Genomic DNA, 16,108 nt, shown 5'->3' with positions numbered 1-16,108 from the left:
AACCCTAAGGATTGCATGCCCCAGTAGTATGCAACCTCTGTGAAATTTGTATCCCATCAATATTTAGACGAAAACAGAGTGTATATAAATTAGTGTCAATCAACCACGCTGAAATTTCACTTTAACATGAACTTCTCAGGAAGAGGAACAAAAGAAGATGTGTAAAAAACTAAGTTCAAATAGGCTTTTTGACTGTAAATTTTTTTAGCTCCAAGCATGCTGCAACTTTTCTACTGAAGAACTGTGAAATGCTTATATTGAATTCCAAGTCTGGAAACTAGCAAAGGTGGTGCATAAGTGACAGAGCAAAAGAGCAAGAGAAATTAAATAGCTATGACAAACCCATAGGCTGCAAACAGAAATCCAGCTTGAAAAGCAAGCCATACGTCCTAGAGGTACTCTATTATACAGAGACTCAGAAGGGAAAGTGCATTCTGGTGTACATTGTCACAATATGCAGTTTCACACATGGCCATTAATAGTTTAAAAATAAAGATTAAAAACAAATCAAAAACCAGAGTAAATAATCAAGCCCTACCATACAAATTAGAGAGGAGGAAAATATTTGCTCATGGGAAAATCAACATGCATCTCTATGTAAAACCATATGCAACTGAGAAACAAAGATGGTAGCCAAGGTATAAAAATTGAGATCACTATATTCGATGGTAGAAACTTGTTAAAGATCACTTTCATGACCTTAAAAGTAAAGACTGAATATAAGAGCCCCTTTGTTGAAACAAATAAGAGCAATTAATCAAGACTATTCAAATAGCTTAATGGAATAATCAATAAACAAAAGAGAATATATTTAAAATCACGGAAACCTAATTTAAGATGAGTGTCTGCGGGATTCTTAAATAAACGAGATCCTTATAGGGAGAGAGTTATATGCTTAGCAACAAAACTTGGGGTAGGAAACAAAAATGTGTAACCAGCTAAGAGGAAATCTGCATTTTGTATTCTATTTTAAATTTGACCACAGCTCTAGCATTACAGTTTCTATCATGGAAAGGGAAAACGAAATATTCAGTACTCGAGGTACAGAGACACCTTTTTATGCATCATAAATGGCAGTTCCAATCTCCAATCCTTTTGCTTACGGCTTAAAGGTCTACCTTTGCTAAGAGGATCCCTGTTTTCCTTTACATTAGCCAACTTCCAGATACAGCTCTCTGTCTCAATGGATTCCAGCAAAAATATTCCGTTCTTCTCTTGGCGCAACTCTACATCCTCTTCATAGCATACTCTCATAGGCATCTCTTTGAACCGATCCAGGTCATCAGGAACCTTTAGTAACCTCTCTGCCCCAGGAGATGAAACCTTAAAAACAGAAATATTTTCTCTTTATGCATCATGTACTATGTATAATGCATTCAAATAAATAACAATCCCCTAGAAATTAGAGACTCACTGGGCCGAAAATACAGAAGAGCTAGCATCTCATTACCTCAAGAGCCAAATCGTCAGGTATCTCTCCAAGAGCGCCAACTTCATCTAATTTAAGTTTGTATTCTTGACTATACATTTCAAGCTCCTCCATGCTGGGACATCCATATCTGAATGAAACCAGAATGTAAAGAACATTAAACATCAAAGTTAGTCAGTAGATGTAGTTGAAAATTCTCTTCCATTTTAAAATATAAGCTCTCTCATTAACCATTATCAGGTGGAACATATCTTAAGCTCTTAGATACCAACTACAGGAGTTGAATACTTGAAAGGCTGAATGTAAAGCAATTGTTTCAAAGCTGCTAATATAAGAGCAGAAAATTTACTCTTGTGACAGTTTGTCCAATCTCACATATATATATCCTTTAGGAGTAGTCTTGAACGAAAAAAGTTTCATGTCATCACCAAATCTTGATAAGACCTCGAGGGCAATGGAAAGAGCACGTTCACCCCAAGGGACTTCATTGAACACAACTCCACCTCCATCTCCTCCATCACCAACCTATAATTTTTAATTGCTATCATCATAAAACGTTAAATTGTACAACAAAAATTAAGATTCAGCAACCAGAATGTTTAAGCTGGATGTTGTACCTCAGGCTCAGTCACATCCTCCTCTTCCCACCCGTCCGTGGTCTCTCCATCTTCACTCACTTCATCTGTATACATATCATGAATGAGCAAAGACAATCATACCACAGCTAATTAATCACATAAGAACACGATATCCATTTGCATGTCTAACGGTTAAGCCTTACCGCGTTCAAGGAATACTAATTTTTTTTTTTTTTCTTTTTGAAAAAAAAAAAAGAAGCAATTCTAAGAAAACAGTACTTGGAACCAATAAAGTAAAATAATGTCTTTATTTTTATTTTTAGTTTATTGTGTACTTAATATGCGTTTTCCTAAATCCTAATTTTCTAAGTTAGAACTTTTGATGGGAAAAGAAAAAGAAAGCAAAGGACATATAAAAGAAGAAATATACAACACTACAAAGCAACAATAAAAGAGTAAACTTATGCCATTAACAAGGTCTCAAAAAGTTAGCTCAAAGGATACCTATAATGCTAATCATGGGGTACAGAGGAAAAAAATAAAAATAAAAATAAAATAAAAAAATAAAAAACTGACATTATATGGAGAATGGAAGCATCAAGAAAAAAAAATCCCAAAACATCTCTTTCCCTAACAAGTGAAAGAACAAAAGAGCATCACTCTATTTTCCAGCAAACTTTTAAAGCAACATATAATGCAATTTGGGTGCTAAGAAAAATAGCTTCTTGAGCATTGGTGCACATAAAATTAAAAACCCAAGTGAAAAAGAAAATAAAGTGTATTCCTGACAAACAAAATCACAATATAAAATGAAGAAACAGAATTAATATACAAAATCATAAAACACACAAATAAAAGCAAAGTGGAAGTAAACCTTGAAAAGTGTGATCTTGTTGTTTATGGTCAGAGAAATCGGTGCTAAGAAACCGAAGGGTAGCAGAAGAGGAACATGGACAAAACGAAGAGGGTTTAAAACAAAAACTTGGACAACCAGAAGAAGAAGAAGAAGAAGAAGAAGAAGGAGAAGAGCGGTGAAAATGAAGAGGTGGAAGAGATGGTAAGCAAAAGCGGCGTGAGAAAGATGAAGAAGACAAACTGCGGAGTCGAACAAGGTTGTCGACTATCGTCTTCTTCCTCATTTTCTTCTTCCTCCCAGTCGCTTCGTGAATATGCCCGCGGAGCCACAGAGGCTGTGCTACTCTTCAATTTTTAACACCCCGCTTTTTTTTTTCTTTTTTTTTAAGTTTCAGGTTTAGTTCAATAATGCATTTTTCTACTAAATCACTCCATCACCCCCACCCCCACAAAAACCATCACCCCCACCCCCACAAAAATAAATGAATAAATAAATAAAAATTCTGAATAGAATTATATAAATTTTGTTGTAAAATAATAAATAATAATAAAATGATCTCTTTTTTAAACCCTTAAAAAAAAAAAAAAAAAAAGAAGAAGAAGAAGAAAACCGCACACAACGATATTAAGTCTGAAGAGCAAAGAGTCAAGGCTAAAATGTATTTGCTTTAAAAAACTTGCTTTTGTTTTTTCAATTTTTCTTCATAATAGATGTGACTGATCCTACGTTTGAAATTTGAGACATGCAAAACAACAATGTAATTCATGAAAAATTACTGTTAACCTAAATTTTTATTAAAATATTTCTGACACCGAGAAGTATGTTTATTCACCTGTCCAATTTCTCTATCTAATTTTCAGAATCCACATTTTCTTTTCTTTTCTTTTCTTTTCTTTGCTTTTTTTATTGCCCATGTATTACATGATTGAACCCTACATTTCCTTCAAATGCTTGCAATTAATATTTTTTAGGAGTCTCCTTATTTATTTAATGATAATGAAAAAGTAAATAAAATAATAAGAAACTCATCTTTTCAGCTCCCTATGGTAAGAGAGTTCAAGCTTGTTTTTTTTTTTTTTTTTTTCCTTTTTCAGCTAATTCCAATGAGACCTGATTCCCATAAAACACAAATTAGCCAAACAAAATCCAACCAGTGGCAAAACTAATCATTCAGACAATGATCACCAATTCAAATTCTTCACCCTATGACTAAACAAAATCCAAGTGAAGCTCAAAATTTTTAACCCCTTCAAACTCAAAGAGGCTTGAATAGCAAAAAGCAAAGGAAGCATGAAATTTGAGACAAATCAAAAAAATTACAAAACCTGATAAAATTTCACTCAGCCAGACCTTATAATGCAAGCAGAGAAAAAGGATAATGAGACATTATTTTTCCATCAACTGTTTTTTTTTTTTTTTTTTTTTTTGGAATTATTTTTCCATCAACTGTTGTTAGGCAAAATATTTGAAAAGCTATTATTATTCACATATTAATCAAAACAAAAATTAACTAAATCTGACAAAAGAATATACATTGAACGGTGTATCCCTACATTAAATACCACATTGCCGCCCTGCATTTTATTTTTATTTTTTTGTTCCACCCTAAAAAAAAAAAATCCCATATGGTAAAAATAAGCAAAATATAATTACATAATCTAATGGAAGAAACAAAAATTACAATTTTGCATCATAGCATCTTATCTTTAGAATCGAAGAATGGTTCGTATTGTATCACAGAGATTTTGAATGGTTTGCTGTTCTTGAGCTGCTTGTAATTCCAGCAGAGGCATATCTTCATAGCACCTATGAAACAGATGAAAGATGAGGCAAATGACATGCAACATCAGCAGGCACTGAGCAACGAGAGAACATAATATGCATAGCATGACTTTTAATTATTTCATTTTTTTGTTTTGTTGGGGGGGGGGGGTGGTGGGGGGGGTTGTTTTGTTTTGAATCTGTATATAGTTTATGCTAAGCAATCCACCACAATCATCATATTGCAACATGGCACAAGCAGAAATGCACAGCAACATATCAGGTACAAGTCACTTCCTAATGGTAACATCTAATGAGACGAGAATGAATCAGACAAATCTTTTAACATACACTTTGTGGTAAGCTAGGGCTCGAGTCAGATTCAGTAGTGTAGAACTAGAAGTGAGCCGTTGGTAAACGCTTGGAGGAAGGGGCATCTGCAGCAGCAAATCAAATTAACAAAGCATATTTGGAATAAAAAAAACACATAAGCAATCACACGGATAGAGGGGGAGGGAGGTAACCTCATTTTGCCCTCTTCTACCCTTCTTGGACTGGCCATCACCAGTAAAAAGCTCCTGAAGTGCTTCCACAGCTACAGTTCTATCATTATCTTGCTGCATTCCTCCAATTACATTGTCAGATAAGAGTGCGATGGGAGATATATCCGTTGCCCTCAAAAATGGAATGGGAACTGTATTTCCAGCAGCATATATAGACCAAAGCTGCAATGATAATAACTACAATATTATCAAAACCTAAGTTGCATTTACAGTTACAAGGATAGTTTATAGTCATGGAGGAAAGAAGCGTGTATAGAGAAAGGCCAAACAAAAGTTAGAATGTAACTACTTCACAGACACATCAAGCAAAAAAACTTGACAAAAAATAGACTTGTATGCCACTGAAGAACTGAAGATAAGAAATCTACATTTGACTCCAATAAAATTTTTACATCCTCAGGAATTAAATTTAACAATCAGATAACTGAACTTCCATGAAAAAATTGAAGATTTTAAACCATTTTATGAACTTAACTTCCAAATAAAAAGACAATACATTCTCCATTTAAACAAATCATGCATATTAAACTAGACACTCAAAATTCTTTCTTAGATACTTCTAAAGAAAATTGTAACAGATAAAAATTTTTTAAAAAAATTAAAAAAATTACCAATGCTTCAGTTTATGTATGAAATTCAGAAAAGAAAAAGTTCACCTTATCTTGAACTGCGAAGGCTTTTCGGCCAATCGTTTCACTCCTCAGTGTACTACTGCCTCTTCCAACCTGAATTGTGCTTTTTGTCTTCAGGTTCTGTTCAGCACCAACTAGAAGTGGAGAAGGTGCCCGTACAGTCTGTCTAAGATGTGCTTCTCCAACAACATTGTTGTTTTCAGCAATAGTACTTAAATTTTCCAACCTGACAGAATATCCCATTCATTTATATACACTCGAGCATTATCAGCAATACTACTTAAACATGCTTCTTTAATAAGATAAGAATATAAGCAATAAATTACTATGCAAATAAAACTTTTAAAGGGTGTAGAGAAAACAACTGAGAAACAACTCAAACAAAAGTAAGCTCATGCTACATAATCACAGACTGAACCATGTGCACCAAAGAATACTCTTTTCCACAAAAGAAATATATATATATATATATATATATACATGTTATATCAAAAAGATAATCTAGAAAACAGCGTATAGCACTTTAATGAAATCCAAAATATACAGCAAGAGAAGTATTTAGAGATAGAGAGCATCATAGAAAATAGTAAAAGAAATACCTTTTATCAGCTGATTTACCTTCCATAAAACTAATGGAAGGCTTTCTAACATGTCCAGGAGCAGGCGAAGACTCTTTAACATTGGAGAATTGTGTGTCAGTGGCTGCCTCATCCATCTCGCCTCCACCATGAACTATGAAAGTGCCAAAATTACCTGTATCTCACATCTATTAGAAAACCATGCGCTCATAAGAACCAAATATATCCATTCTTTTCCTCCTCCAGAGCGGTAGATATCTTTTTTTTTTATTATTATTAAAAAAATCAATAAATAATCATTTATTCCTTAATTTTCAGGCAAAAAATTAAAATCAAAACAGCTTCTGTATATTCCTAATACTGCCTTGTGCCTCCCCCCAGCTATTAGTTTGTTTAATCATTTCACGTATTCAAGAACTACCCACCAAACAAGCCCTCCCCCTCGCTTTTAAACATTATATTTTAATATCTATCCTCTCAATATACTAGTATCTAAATAAATGCTGCATAGATTACCATGATTATCCTACTGAATAAGACCCATTAGTTTCTCAATAAATTTTGACAATATTAGATTCACGTTGGGCAGAAGTTGCAAGGTAATTAATGTATACATTATCTGTTTCTCTGAACATGTAAGTCAGATAACAGAAGTAACATGCAAGCAAGACATCATACCATCCCCTGCCAGTTCCATGCTATCCATGGTGCTAGATGTCTTAACTTCATTTGCCACCTGAAGCCCAGCGTCAGGAGGCCTCGCTGGAACAGTATCTCCATAATCCTCATTCACTTTAGGAGCAACCAGAGTCTGTTTCATATCACAACCAGTTTAATAAGAATTAAATTTACAATGGAGAAGAAAGAGAGTGAAGAATAATATTCATACATTATCTTCTGCTACAGCAGGATCATGATTTTGTGCTTCCAAAGCAATCGAGGCCCTAATAAGCTTGGCCTTTTCAATCTTCGGCAACATTGCAGAGGATCCAATTTTACATTTTTCAATGAATTTGTGCTGTGTAATACAGGGAAAGTAGATTCAAGTTACACTAAATTCAAAATTTTGCACTACCGAAAATAATAATAATGATGATGATGATATGATGATGGTAGAAGCTCCAACATCTTTTTAAACTGGCACCCTATCTCAAGTTAATCTTTTAAAGCAACTATGATCAGTAATGGACATAACATAAATCTTATTGACAAGCTCTTGCATTTCAAAAGGTAAAGGGAGTGACTGAGCTTCTAAAACATTCTATCCAAGTTATAGGGTAGGACACTTCCACAAAAAATTTTGAGGTTGGAGGTTCCAATTCCATCCAAACAAAAACGGATGCACGATTGTAAACTTATACAAGCTACTCAAAATGAATGTGTTGCACCAGAACCCACGGTCTATCTCTCCACCTAAAGATAGAGCATTTCCACAGATAACAATATTATACAAACTAGTTACGAAGTAGAAATTCTTACAGCAAGAAATAATTGTTGGGGCTTCAAATTGAATAGTCAAGGCAATCTAGAGTTCCCAGGTTTGGTGGAAAAGATCCCTTTAGGTGTAAATGAACAAACACGACAGCAACATGGTCAATAAGAAACAAGGTAACTAGAGCTCTGGTTTTTGACAATCCCCTTTTCTTCTTTTTTGTCTTCCTTGGGTTATTTAGACGTGACAATGCAAGTTGTTGGTTTGTTGGACAGATCATTCTAGATATAGGGATTTTATTGATTGAGTAGTCACTTTGTCTTTTGTTTCCTGAGAAGCAATTACTTTGCGCTTGATGCAGCAGTTTCAGAGGGATGAAAATAGTAGGTCTTTTGAGGTTGTGGAGCTCTTCACTTGCAAGCTCAAGTTGGGATAGCTAAATAGTTGTGCTCTTCTGTACCAAAAAGCAGTTTCTCTTTAATGGGAGTTTTAGTCAACGTTACATATAATTATTTTATGGGTTTCCCTGATTCAATAATCTTTATGCTTTGCACCCTTTGCTTATTTATCAACCTTATCACAGTAGGTATCTCCCTCATATACTCCTCCATCTAACAGGGTTACACTGCCTGAATTTTATTGGTTTTATTAATGAAATAAGATCTGTGGCAAAACATAACTTATAAAACATAAGTTCCATATAATAACCATTTTCAAATAGAACATGAGAAATATGCTGGACATACCTTTAACATCTCAGATGCAGTAGGGCGTAAGCGAGGCTCTTTTGTTAGACACTTTGCTACAAAATCATGAAACACAAGAGACCTGCAAAAGGAGACAACTCAATTTAAATTCAACGACAATCTAGGATCTTCTTTCTAATTTGAGCTCTCAAAAATAAATTGAGTATATGTATATCAAAAACAGGTTGAAACCACCATCAAAATAGAAACTTGGACTTCTAAGAGTTAACAACAGAAAATAAATTCATTTGCACTTACATTGTTTCAGCCAGAGCAATAACGATAGTCGAATATCCTAACTATAAAAAAAGGTTTGTTGCTTAAATGTCAACAACACTTCCTACTATTAAAACTTGGTTTTTACAACTTCTGTAGTACAACCTTACTAACTCTGCTTACATAAACATTTCAAGACTATCCAACTTGATTTGGGTTAAGTCTTTCTTCCAGCCAAAACCCAAAGCAGATCAACTATTACAATGCATAACACACATAATAGAGTGCCATAACCACACCCTTCATGGTAATTCAATACCATTTAGGGAAAAAGTGCTAAAAGACCAACAATTCCATCAAGAAAAAACAGTATATGATACAAGGTCAGGTCAGTTTATGCAACTGAGAAAATAAATAAATAGTAACACATCCAAGTAAACATGAATACATTCAAAGATCTTAATTTTCTAATCAGACAACTAGTTATTCCTCATAATGTTTGTATCATTTTCAAACATTCTCTTTTCACTATATATTTGCAATGTTGATTGTATTCCTATGCATGGACAATCCTCTTCGGCATTTAAGAATTATTAAGGTTCCCTCTTGATTCCAAGATAACACAATGCACAAACATTTATATGTTTATTTTAGGGGGAATGAGATTATAACAGCCTTTTGGGTTTTTAAAAGTCTAAACATTGAAAACAGCTAATTGCAAGTTATTATTGTTGGGAATTGCTTGAAAAATTGCAAATAAAAGAATAACAAACAAACCATTTTTCTTTATCCTCAAGCATCGGAGCTGGCTCGATGGATATCATGAACAAAACCTATCATTAACAATAAATAAGTTACCTATGCCATCATTAAATAATAATTGACAAAACAAATGGAGAAGGAAAAATAAGTCATTATAGAAACTGACATTTAAACAAAGGGAGGGGATAAACAAATGCTAGAACGATGGATGATGCAAAAGCTTTCAAACATTTTCAGAATTTAGACTTTCTGAAGAACCAAATGTAACAAAACTATCACGTTTAATATATATATATATATGTATGAAGGAGAAAAATTTATTCCTGCCAATTTGAATACTGAAACCAAAGCCACTAATGTGGAAGGACCAAAAATAAAACATAAACATTTTCATGTGCCCACCATCGAAATAATTTCCATGCTATCTAATATGTTACAGGTTAAAGACATTTACTTTTTCTATGAGTTAAAGAACTGAACCTAATCTCTACCTCAACCCCATCACTTAACCAGCAGATGCTAAAGGGCAAAACCACAAAGCAAGCCATCGATAAGCATCTGCTATGATAGTCTTGTTGTTTATCAGATGTCAGTCTTGTTTGTTTATCAGAAGGAAAACATACGATAAACATGATAGTCTTATTGTTTATCAGAAGAAAAACATATGATAAATGTACAGATCTATACATAAATCAGTAAGATAAAAAATACAGATCTATCCATAAAGTAGTACAACAAAAAACTTATCTAGTCCTTCATCCGCAAAAATCAGAAGAAAACATATGATAAACGTAAAGATCTATCTATAAATCAGTACGATAAAAAATACAGATCTATCCACAAACTAGTACAACAAAAAACTCATCTAGTCCTTCATCTTTAAACTGTAAGAACCAAACTGTGAAGAAGCTAATTTAAAGTGGAACTATTATGCATTGTTTCTATCACAGTGAGGAAACCACAAACAAAGAAACCTATGGTACCTAATTTTTCCTGCATAATTAGGGCATTGCATAAAACAGTTCTATACAAGACTTTGTGCCCAAATTTTCCTCAATTATAATGTAATTATACCAACTGAAGAAAGCACACAGCAAAATAGTACACCTAAATACTCAAACCACCAAATAAAGGAAAAGGGTTTGGATCCATCATTATTGTCTAAAGACCTGAAATTCCCAAACCATAAAAATGAGCTTTGGCATTCTTCTGAAGTGCCAGGAAACGAGAACCAGATATCCAACCATCCTATCTTAACAGTAATATATACTATGTAATTTACATCTCAGAGCAAAAGTCTTGGTAAATGAAGGCAGGACTGAAAGAAAACAATAATACCAGGACAAAAAAACTTCGATTTCAACGCTATATTGCCTCCCCCCCCCCCCCCCCCCCAACAACAAAAACAAACAAAAAAAACCTACATAAAATGGGGGGGGGGGGGGGGGGGGGGAAGAATAAAAAAATAAAAAACCAAAAAGATCCTGACATCAAAAGTACTAACCATCATTTTCTGGGGAAATGCAACTATAAGAAAATGGTGATTATGCAATCAAGCTAACTTACGAATAGATAGAGAAAAACGGAAGTCTAAATGCATTAACATTAGCACTCACCCTCATTGGATGTACAGCTGATCTAGGAGGAAGTCCCTGAAAAACATAAGAAACAAAAAAACTACAGAGTCACTACTAACAATGAAAGAATATAAAGTACAAAAGAAGAAACAACATGAAGCCAGTTAATATATAATCAATTTTTCTTCACCAAAACTGTTACGTATTCTTGTATGTAAAACGAACTAGTAGACAGTTTCAACAATAAAAGATGAGAAAAAACTAGCAGGCAAGAGCTTACAGTTAAAACCATAAAAGCTGGCTTTAAACTTTTTCCCAAGGACTTCTTTTAGAAACCTAAGTGTTAAGGAATTGAAAAACAACCTATACACCAACTAGATTTTACCTCAGCCATTTCAATTGCAGATACACCAAGAGCCCATACATCCACCTGTAGAAAGTGATTAAAATACAAAGTTATAACAAGAAGCTAGTGAGACCAAGAATACATCATACAGCTATTTCAAAGAGGCAACATCTCCAAAGAAATTTGAGCAGAAACATCCCTAACCAAGACCTTCACATTTTCTTTTTCTGGTAAGCAAAGGACCCCTTTGCTTTTTATATTATCATTATCAGCATGATCTTTTCCACAAAAGAGGAAAAAAAAAAAAAAAAAAAGAAAGAAAAAAAAAAAAGGCCTTTTCTTTCTTATTCAATCACCACGAGATAGTCAATTTAACAAATAAGGAAGTGATTACTGATATATTTATGAACATTAGTGATTTTCTACTATGACATCATAATTAGATAAAACACGTTAGTGATTCAATTAACATTTCAGTCTACACTGGAGTCTAATAACCTTGTTTTTTACACTGGAGTCTAATAACCTTGTTTTTTGTTTCAAACAAAAATAGTTTTGGTGATTGTGTATTTAGGTAAAAGTTTGGAATAGTAAATCTATTTAAATGTTGTATTACATGATTACAAAGTTTAGCATATAAATATATATTATGCGTGGCATCTTGCCATCTCCAAAGGAGGATCTGATCTAAAATAATCCTTCAGGATGCATTTTATTTCATAGTTTCAAAACAGATTCATATGATTCATCAATTTTACAAATAGATAGTAAATGACAACTTGTAAAAGAAAATTAGCTCATCATGGAACTGGGAAATAGTTTTTGAACTTCAAACATATGATAAAAATATCTTAAGCACTTAAAGAAGAATGAGAGAGACTCCACATCTTTGTACTCATCTATTTCATCAATTAAATGATTAAGAGGTGCAAAGAGAATAGGAGCCTAGAATAATAAGGATGTCACATAAATATAAAATGCATACAGACTTATAAAGTTAATACCTTTCCATCATAGCGACTTTCCTGAATTACTTCGGGAGCCATCCAGTGTGGAGTTCCAATAAACTGCATGTAACATAAAATGAATTCCTTTCAGTTGCAAAAAGGGTCATACATAAATAAGGATATTAGCAATTGAATAAATGCTCATAACATGCCAATCAATATTTCCAAAAAAACAATACAGACATCAAACAGCAGAGATGATGCAAAAGGAAACAGAATTCAAAGATCAAATTACTTACCACTACATGGGTGGGGTACAATGAATTTTTTTTCTTTAGCCATCTTCAAAATTTTCACCCAAAATAAGATATTAATTGCTTAAAGAGAAGCTTAGAAGACAATTATGGCAATGGATTCTCCACAGGTTTTTCAATTTTCACATAAACCGTAGAACAGAAGTGAGATTGAATTTAAAAATTTCTGCCTCGCGAATAAACAGCTTCTGAATTTGAACAGAGGTCCACTTGTACTCTACAATTCTTGGTTTAATGACTAAAGAAGTCCACTCAAACCTATGACAATCAATTCTAAGTATTCTTCCACTACCGATAAACTTAATGCTTCATTCTCTCAAATAATTCAATTTTCAATTTTTTTTTTTTTTTTTTTTTTTATGTTCTTCTTTTCCAATAAACTGCACATGCAATGCAGAAATTATGCATGCCTTATTTTTATAAGAAACATGCAGTGCAAGTATCTGAATGTGGATTGACACTACTACTTTTCTAGCATCAAACCCTGCTAGGAAATGATCAGAGTCATCTAATCTTTTATTACCAAATTACCCAGTGATGCAGGACAATAAGAATACTATTCTTATCCTCCATCACCAAGAGAGCAAACAACAAGTATCAACTAGAAGTTCCAGTCCAGCGAGCACAAAATAAAGCCAAACTTTCATTATTGGGTACCATATATAATTTTTGCAAACTAACTGATTAGCATACCGTATTGCGTTTTGACATGGTCCTGGTGAGCTGCGCTGCAACTCCAAAATCACCTGTTGATATTGCCAACAAACATACACAAATTGTCAAGCAATATTTCTAACCAAAAAACATGAGAGAAAAATTACCATTATAAGAATATTGCTTTTTCTTTTTCCAACTGAAAACTGTTTCTCCATAGTAAAAGTCAAGTGGAAACATAAATTGACTTCTATAATATCTTTAAATTGAGCACTGTGAACAATTGCTTCCAAAAGATCGCCACAATAATAAAACTTCAATCTTCCATTGGAACAAAGATGTGATCGAAGGGGCTAGCTTATAAGTTACATATCTTATAATAGATACAATGAATAATACTTCATAAAAATATAAAATCGTAGTAAATATACACCATAATGAAAAATGAATATATACTACATTATGTAATTGTTACATACAAGCATTAATAAAAATAAACAAACAATATAAAAATAGATAATATATATAAAAGGAATAATTTATATTCTTAAATGTTTTGAAACAAGCTTTACAGGAGCTACAAGTTACAATATTGGAGACATCATCTGCTGTGCAAGAATTAAAATTCATATCACCTCAAAGAATAAACTCAATAAATAAATTATCAGCTACATGAAAAATTGATGGAGTGTACCCACCCAACTTGACATCCCCCTGTTCAGTTAACAGAATATTTCCACCTTTGATATCTCTATGAACCTTGAAAATTGAGTGCAGATATGCAAGGCCCTAGAAAACAAAAAATGGTTCAAGTCTACAACACATTAGGGTATAAAAGAGGTACTTTGAAGGAAAGAAAACAAAAGATGTCAAGTTCAACTAGAATGAACTATCTGTCAACATCAACGTTTAACAATTAAGTCAGCTCAATTCAAAACACAAATGTAAGCCTTAAGAAGGAAAACAGAGAAAGGCATTCATGCGCACACTTCTGTGAACATTTCACTGTGATAAATCCAACCAGAAAAGTCAAGGGATCCGTCCCTTTGCATAACATGGGAATCTGGTACCATCAGGTTAAACTATAATTTTCCATGGAAAATAGTCACTCATAGAATTTCGCAGGCAAAACATAAATATCCATTGCTTCTCAACTATATCAAAGTTTATGCCAATTATAATTTGATCATACCTTCAATGCTTCCCTACATATATATGCTATTTGATACTCCTCTAAAGGCTCCTCAGTAACATTCATCAGGTCAGCAACACTTCCACCTCCACAGTATTCCATCACTATCTGCCAAAACATGGAAATATAAATATCCCAAACTTTTTAACACCCAAAACACAAAATACCCAATGAAGATCTCTTTCCTATGGACAAGTAACCAGAACCATTCTTGCCTTCTTACCCAAAGATACTCTTCTCCTTGATAGCTTCCAAGGTACCGAACTACATTCGGATGACTACATTGCTGCAACATCTCGATCTCTCCCCGAATTTCCTCATATCCCTCCTCCTATTGACATAAAAATAAATTCAATCCAACTATTCAACTTCAAATTGGTACCAAAGGAAAATGCACATGAGAGAAAACCTAAGGCAACAAAAAACACACCCCTTCAGACAATGATATGACTTTGATAGCCACCAACTCCGAAGTTAGTTTATCCCTAGCTTTGTAAACCGCACCATAAGACCCTTTCCCTGCCATAACCCAACAACCCAGAGATCATTTTCAGCAAAATCACAAACCAAAAGCAAAAAAAATGTCTAGCTAAACTACATTTGCAGAGAAATTGAGGGGAAAACAAACCCACCGAGCTCATTCAACAACTCGTACTTAATGGTAGGATCTTCTTTAGTAACACTGTCTGGAATTGAGCTGCACGAAATCTTGGTTTGCTGGCGAAACTCTTCCCCTTGTGACGACCCACTTCCCCTTTTCTGCCTCCCACCAAACCCCAACTCCCCAGACGCTTGCATGCTCGCTACAGCCCTATCCATGGTGGATTCAGGACCAGTAGCCCTCCTCACCGTCCCACTCAACAATCCCCTATCACCCGGCCTCACCACAAACGTCGAGAACCCATCACCACCATCATCGTCTTCATCATCATCATCATCTTCCAAATCCGCTCTCTTTCTAGGACTTAAAGGTTTTGAATCCGAAAACGCAGAGAATTGAGACCTCCTCGCATAAGACGACGAAGAAGACGAACCATCCCGGCTTCGATTTCGATTCCGACCAGTTTTTACAATCATTGTCCCAAAATCATTCCCTTCCTCATCACCATCGTCGTCGTCGAAGAAGTCCATCGGAGCTCCACCGCCAAAGTCTTTAGGAAGGCGTTTAAGGAGAGGAGGAAGAGAGGCTTCGTCCTCATCTTCTTCCTCGTCGTCTCTGCCATCGCCTTTGTATACCATTGTCGCGTAAAGGTCTTCATCTTGACCCGAACCTTTGGGCTTCCGTCGCCGTTGTTCTCGATCGGAACCGCCGTCGTCGTCGTCGTCGTCGTGGATAACCACGGTGGAGTAGAGCTCGGGTTTAAGTCGGCTCCGGCGAGACGCCGTCGTTTGGTCCATGTTTTGGTGGCAAAAAAGAGTGAGAAAGTTTGTTTTTTTATTTATTATTATTTTTTTTTATCTGTTGTCGTCACTATTTGTCGAACAACAGCAGCAACAACAAAGCCATGCCTGGGACTGTGAGACT

At 34.4% G+C, this 16,108-nt stretch overlaps 2 protein-coding genes across 3 annotated transcripts; both read right to left on the bottom strand.

The window, feature by feature from the left end:
* Positions 1-792: 792 nt before the first annotated feature.
* Positions 793-3,300, bottom strand: LOC107429055 (uncharacterized). The gene is made up of 5 exons (XM_016039691.4): positions 2,882-3,300; positions 2,047-2,111; positions 1,779-1,954; positions 1,451-1,559; positions 793-1,323 (listed from the first exon to the last, which is right to left on the bottom strand). The coding sequence occupies exons 1-5, from the start codon at positions 3,144-3,146 to the stop codon at positions 1,030-1,032; spliced, it is 909 nt and encodes a 302-aa protein (XP_015895177.3). The 5' UTR covers positions 3,147-3,300; the 3' UTR covers positions 793-1,029.
* A 1,012-nt stretch (positions 3,301-4,312) lies between these two features.
* Positions 4,313-16,108, bottom strand: LOC107429060 (serine/threonine-protein kinase 1). 2 transcript variants are annotated; one of them, XM_060813400.1, is made up of 18 exons: positions 15,216-16,108; positions 15,014-15,102; positions 14,807-14,914; positions 14,584-14,691; positions 14,090-14,180; positions 13,431-13,483; positions 12,481-12,543; positions 11,516-11,560; positions 11,170-11,205; positions 9,569-9,624; positions 8,576-8,657; positions 7,287-7,415; positions 7,076-7,208; positions 6,419-6,572; positions 5,844-6,045; positions 5,149-5,364; positions 4,976-5,061; positions 4,313-4,669 (listed from the first exon to the last, which is right to left on the bottom strand). In XM_060813400.1, exons 1-18 carry the CDS (start codon positions 15,979-15,981, stop codon positions 4,570-4,572), a joined length of 2,517 nt encoding a protein of 838 aa, XP_060669383.1. In that variant the 5' UTR covers positions 15,982-16,108; the 3' UTR covers positions 4,313-4,569. The 2 variants fall into 2 exon arrangements, with proteins under 2 accessions (XP_060669383.1, XP_015895182.3); XM_016039696.4 differs by having other exon boundaries at positions 5,149-5,349; positions 15,216-16,107.

Source organism: Ziziphus jujuba, chromosome 12, assembly GCF_031755915.1.
Source record: "Ziziphus jujuba cultivar Dongzao chromosome 12, ASM3175591v1".
Lineage (NCBI taxonomy): Eukaryota > Viridiplantae > Streptophyta > Magnoliopsida > Rosales > Rhamnaceae > Ziziphus > Ziziphus jujuba.
This window is presented reverse-complemented; position numbering and strand designations above follow the sequence as displayed.

What these genes read in the sequence shown, in the direction of transcription:
- LOC107429055 (XM_016039691.4), bottom strand. Translation starts at nt 3,146, where the DNA reads ATGAGGAAGAAGACGATAGTCGACAACCTTGTTCGACTCCGCAGTTTG. An exon ending in ACAAGATCACACTTTTCAAG is followed by an intron (nt 2,112 to 2,881) that starts GTTTACTTCCAC and finishes ATATGTATACAG; the next exon opens with ATGAAGTGAGTGAAGATGGA. An exon ending in CTGACGATTTGGCTCTTGAG is followed by an intron (nt 1,324 to 1,450) that starts GTAATGAGATGC and finishes TCTGTTTTTAAG; the next exon opens with GTTTCATCTCCTGGGGCAGA.
- LOC107429060 (XM_060813400.1), bottom strand. Translation starts at nt 15,981, where the DNA reads ATGGACCAAACGACGGCGTCTCGCCGGAGCCGACTTAAACCCGAGCTC. An exon ending in ACAGGGGGATGTCAAGTTGG is followed by an intron (nt 13,484 to 14,089) that starts GTGGGTACACTC and finishes CAATATCAACAG; the next exon opens with GTGATTTTGGAGTTGCAGCG. An exon ending in CTGCAATTGAAATGGCTGAG is followed by an intron (nt 11,206 to 11,515) that starts GTAAAATCTAGT and finishes TATGTTTTTCAG; the next exon opens with GGACTTCCTCCTAGATCAGC.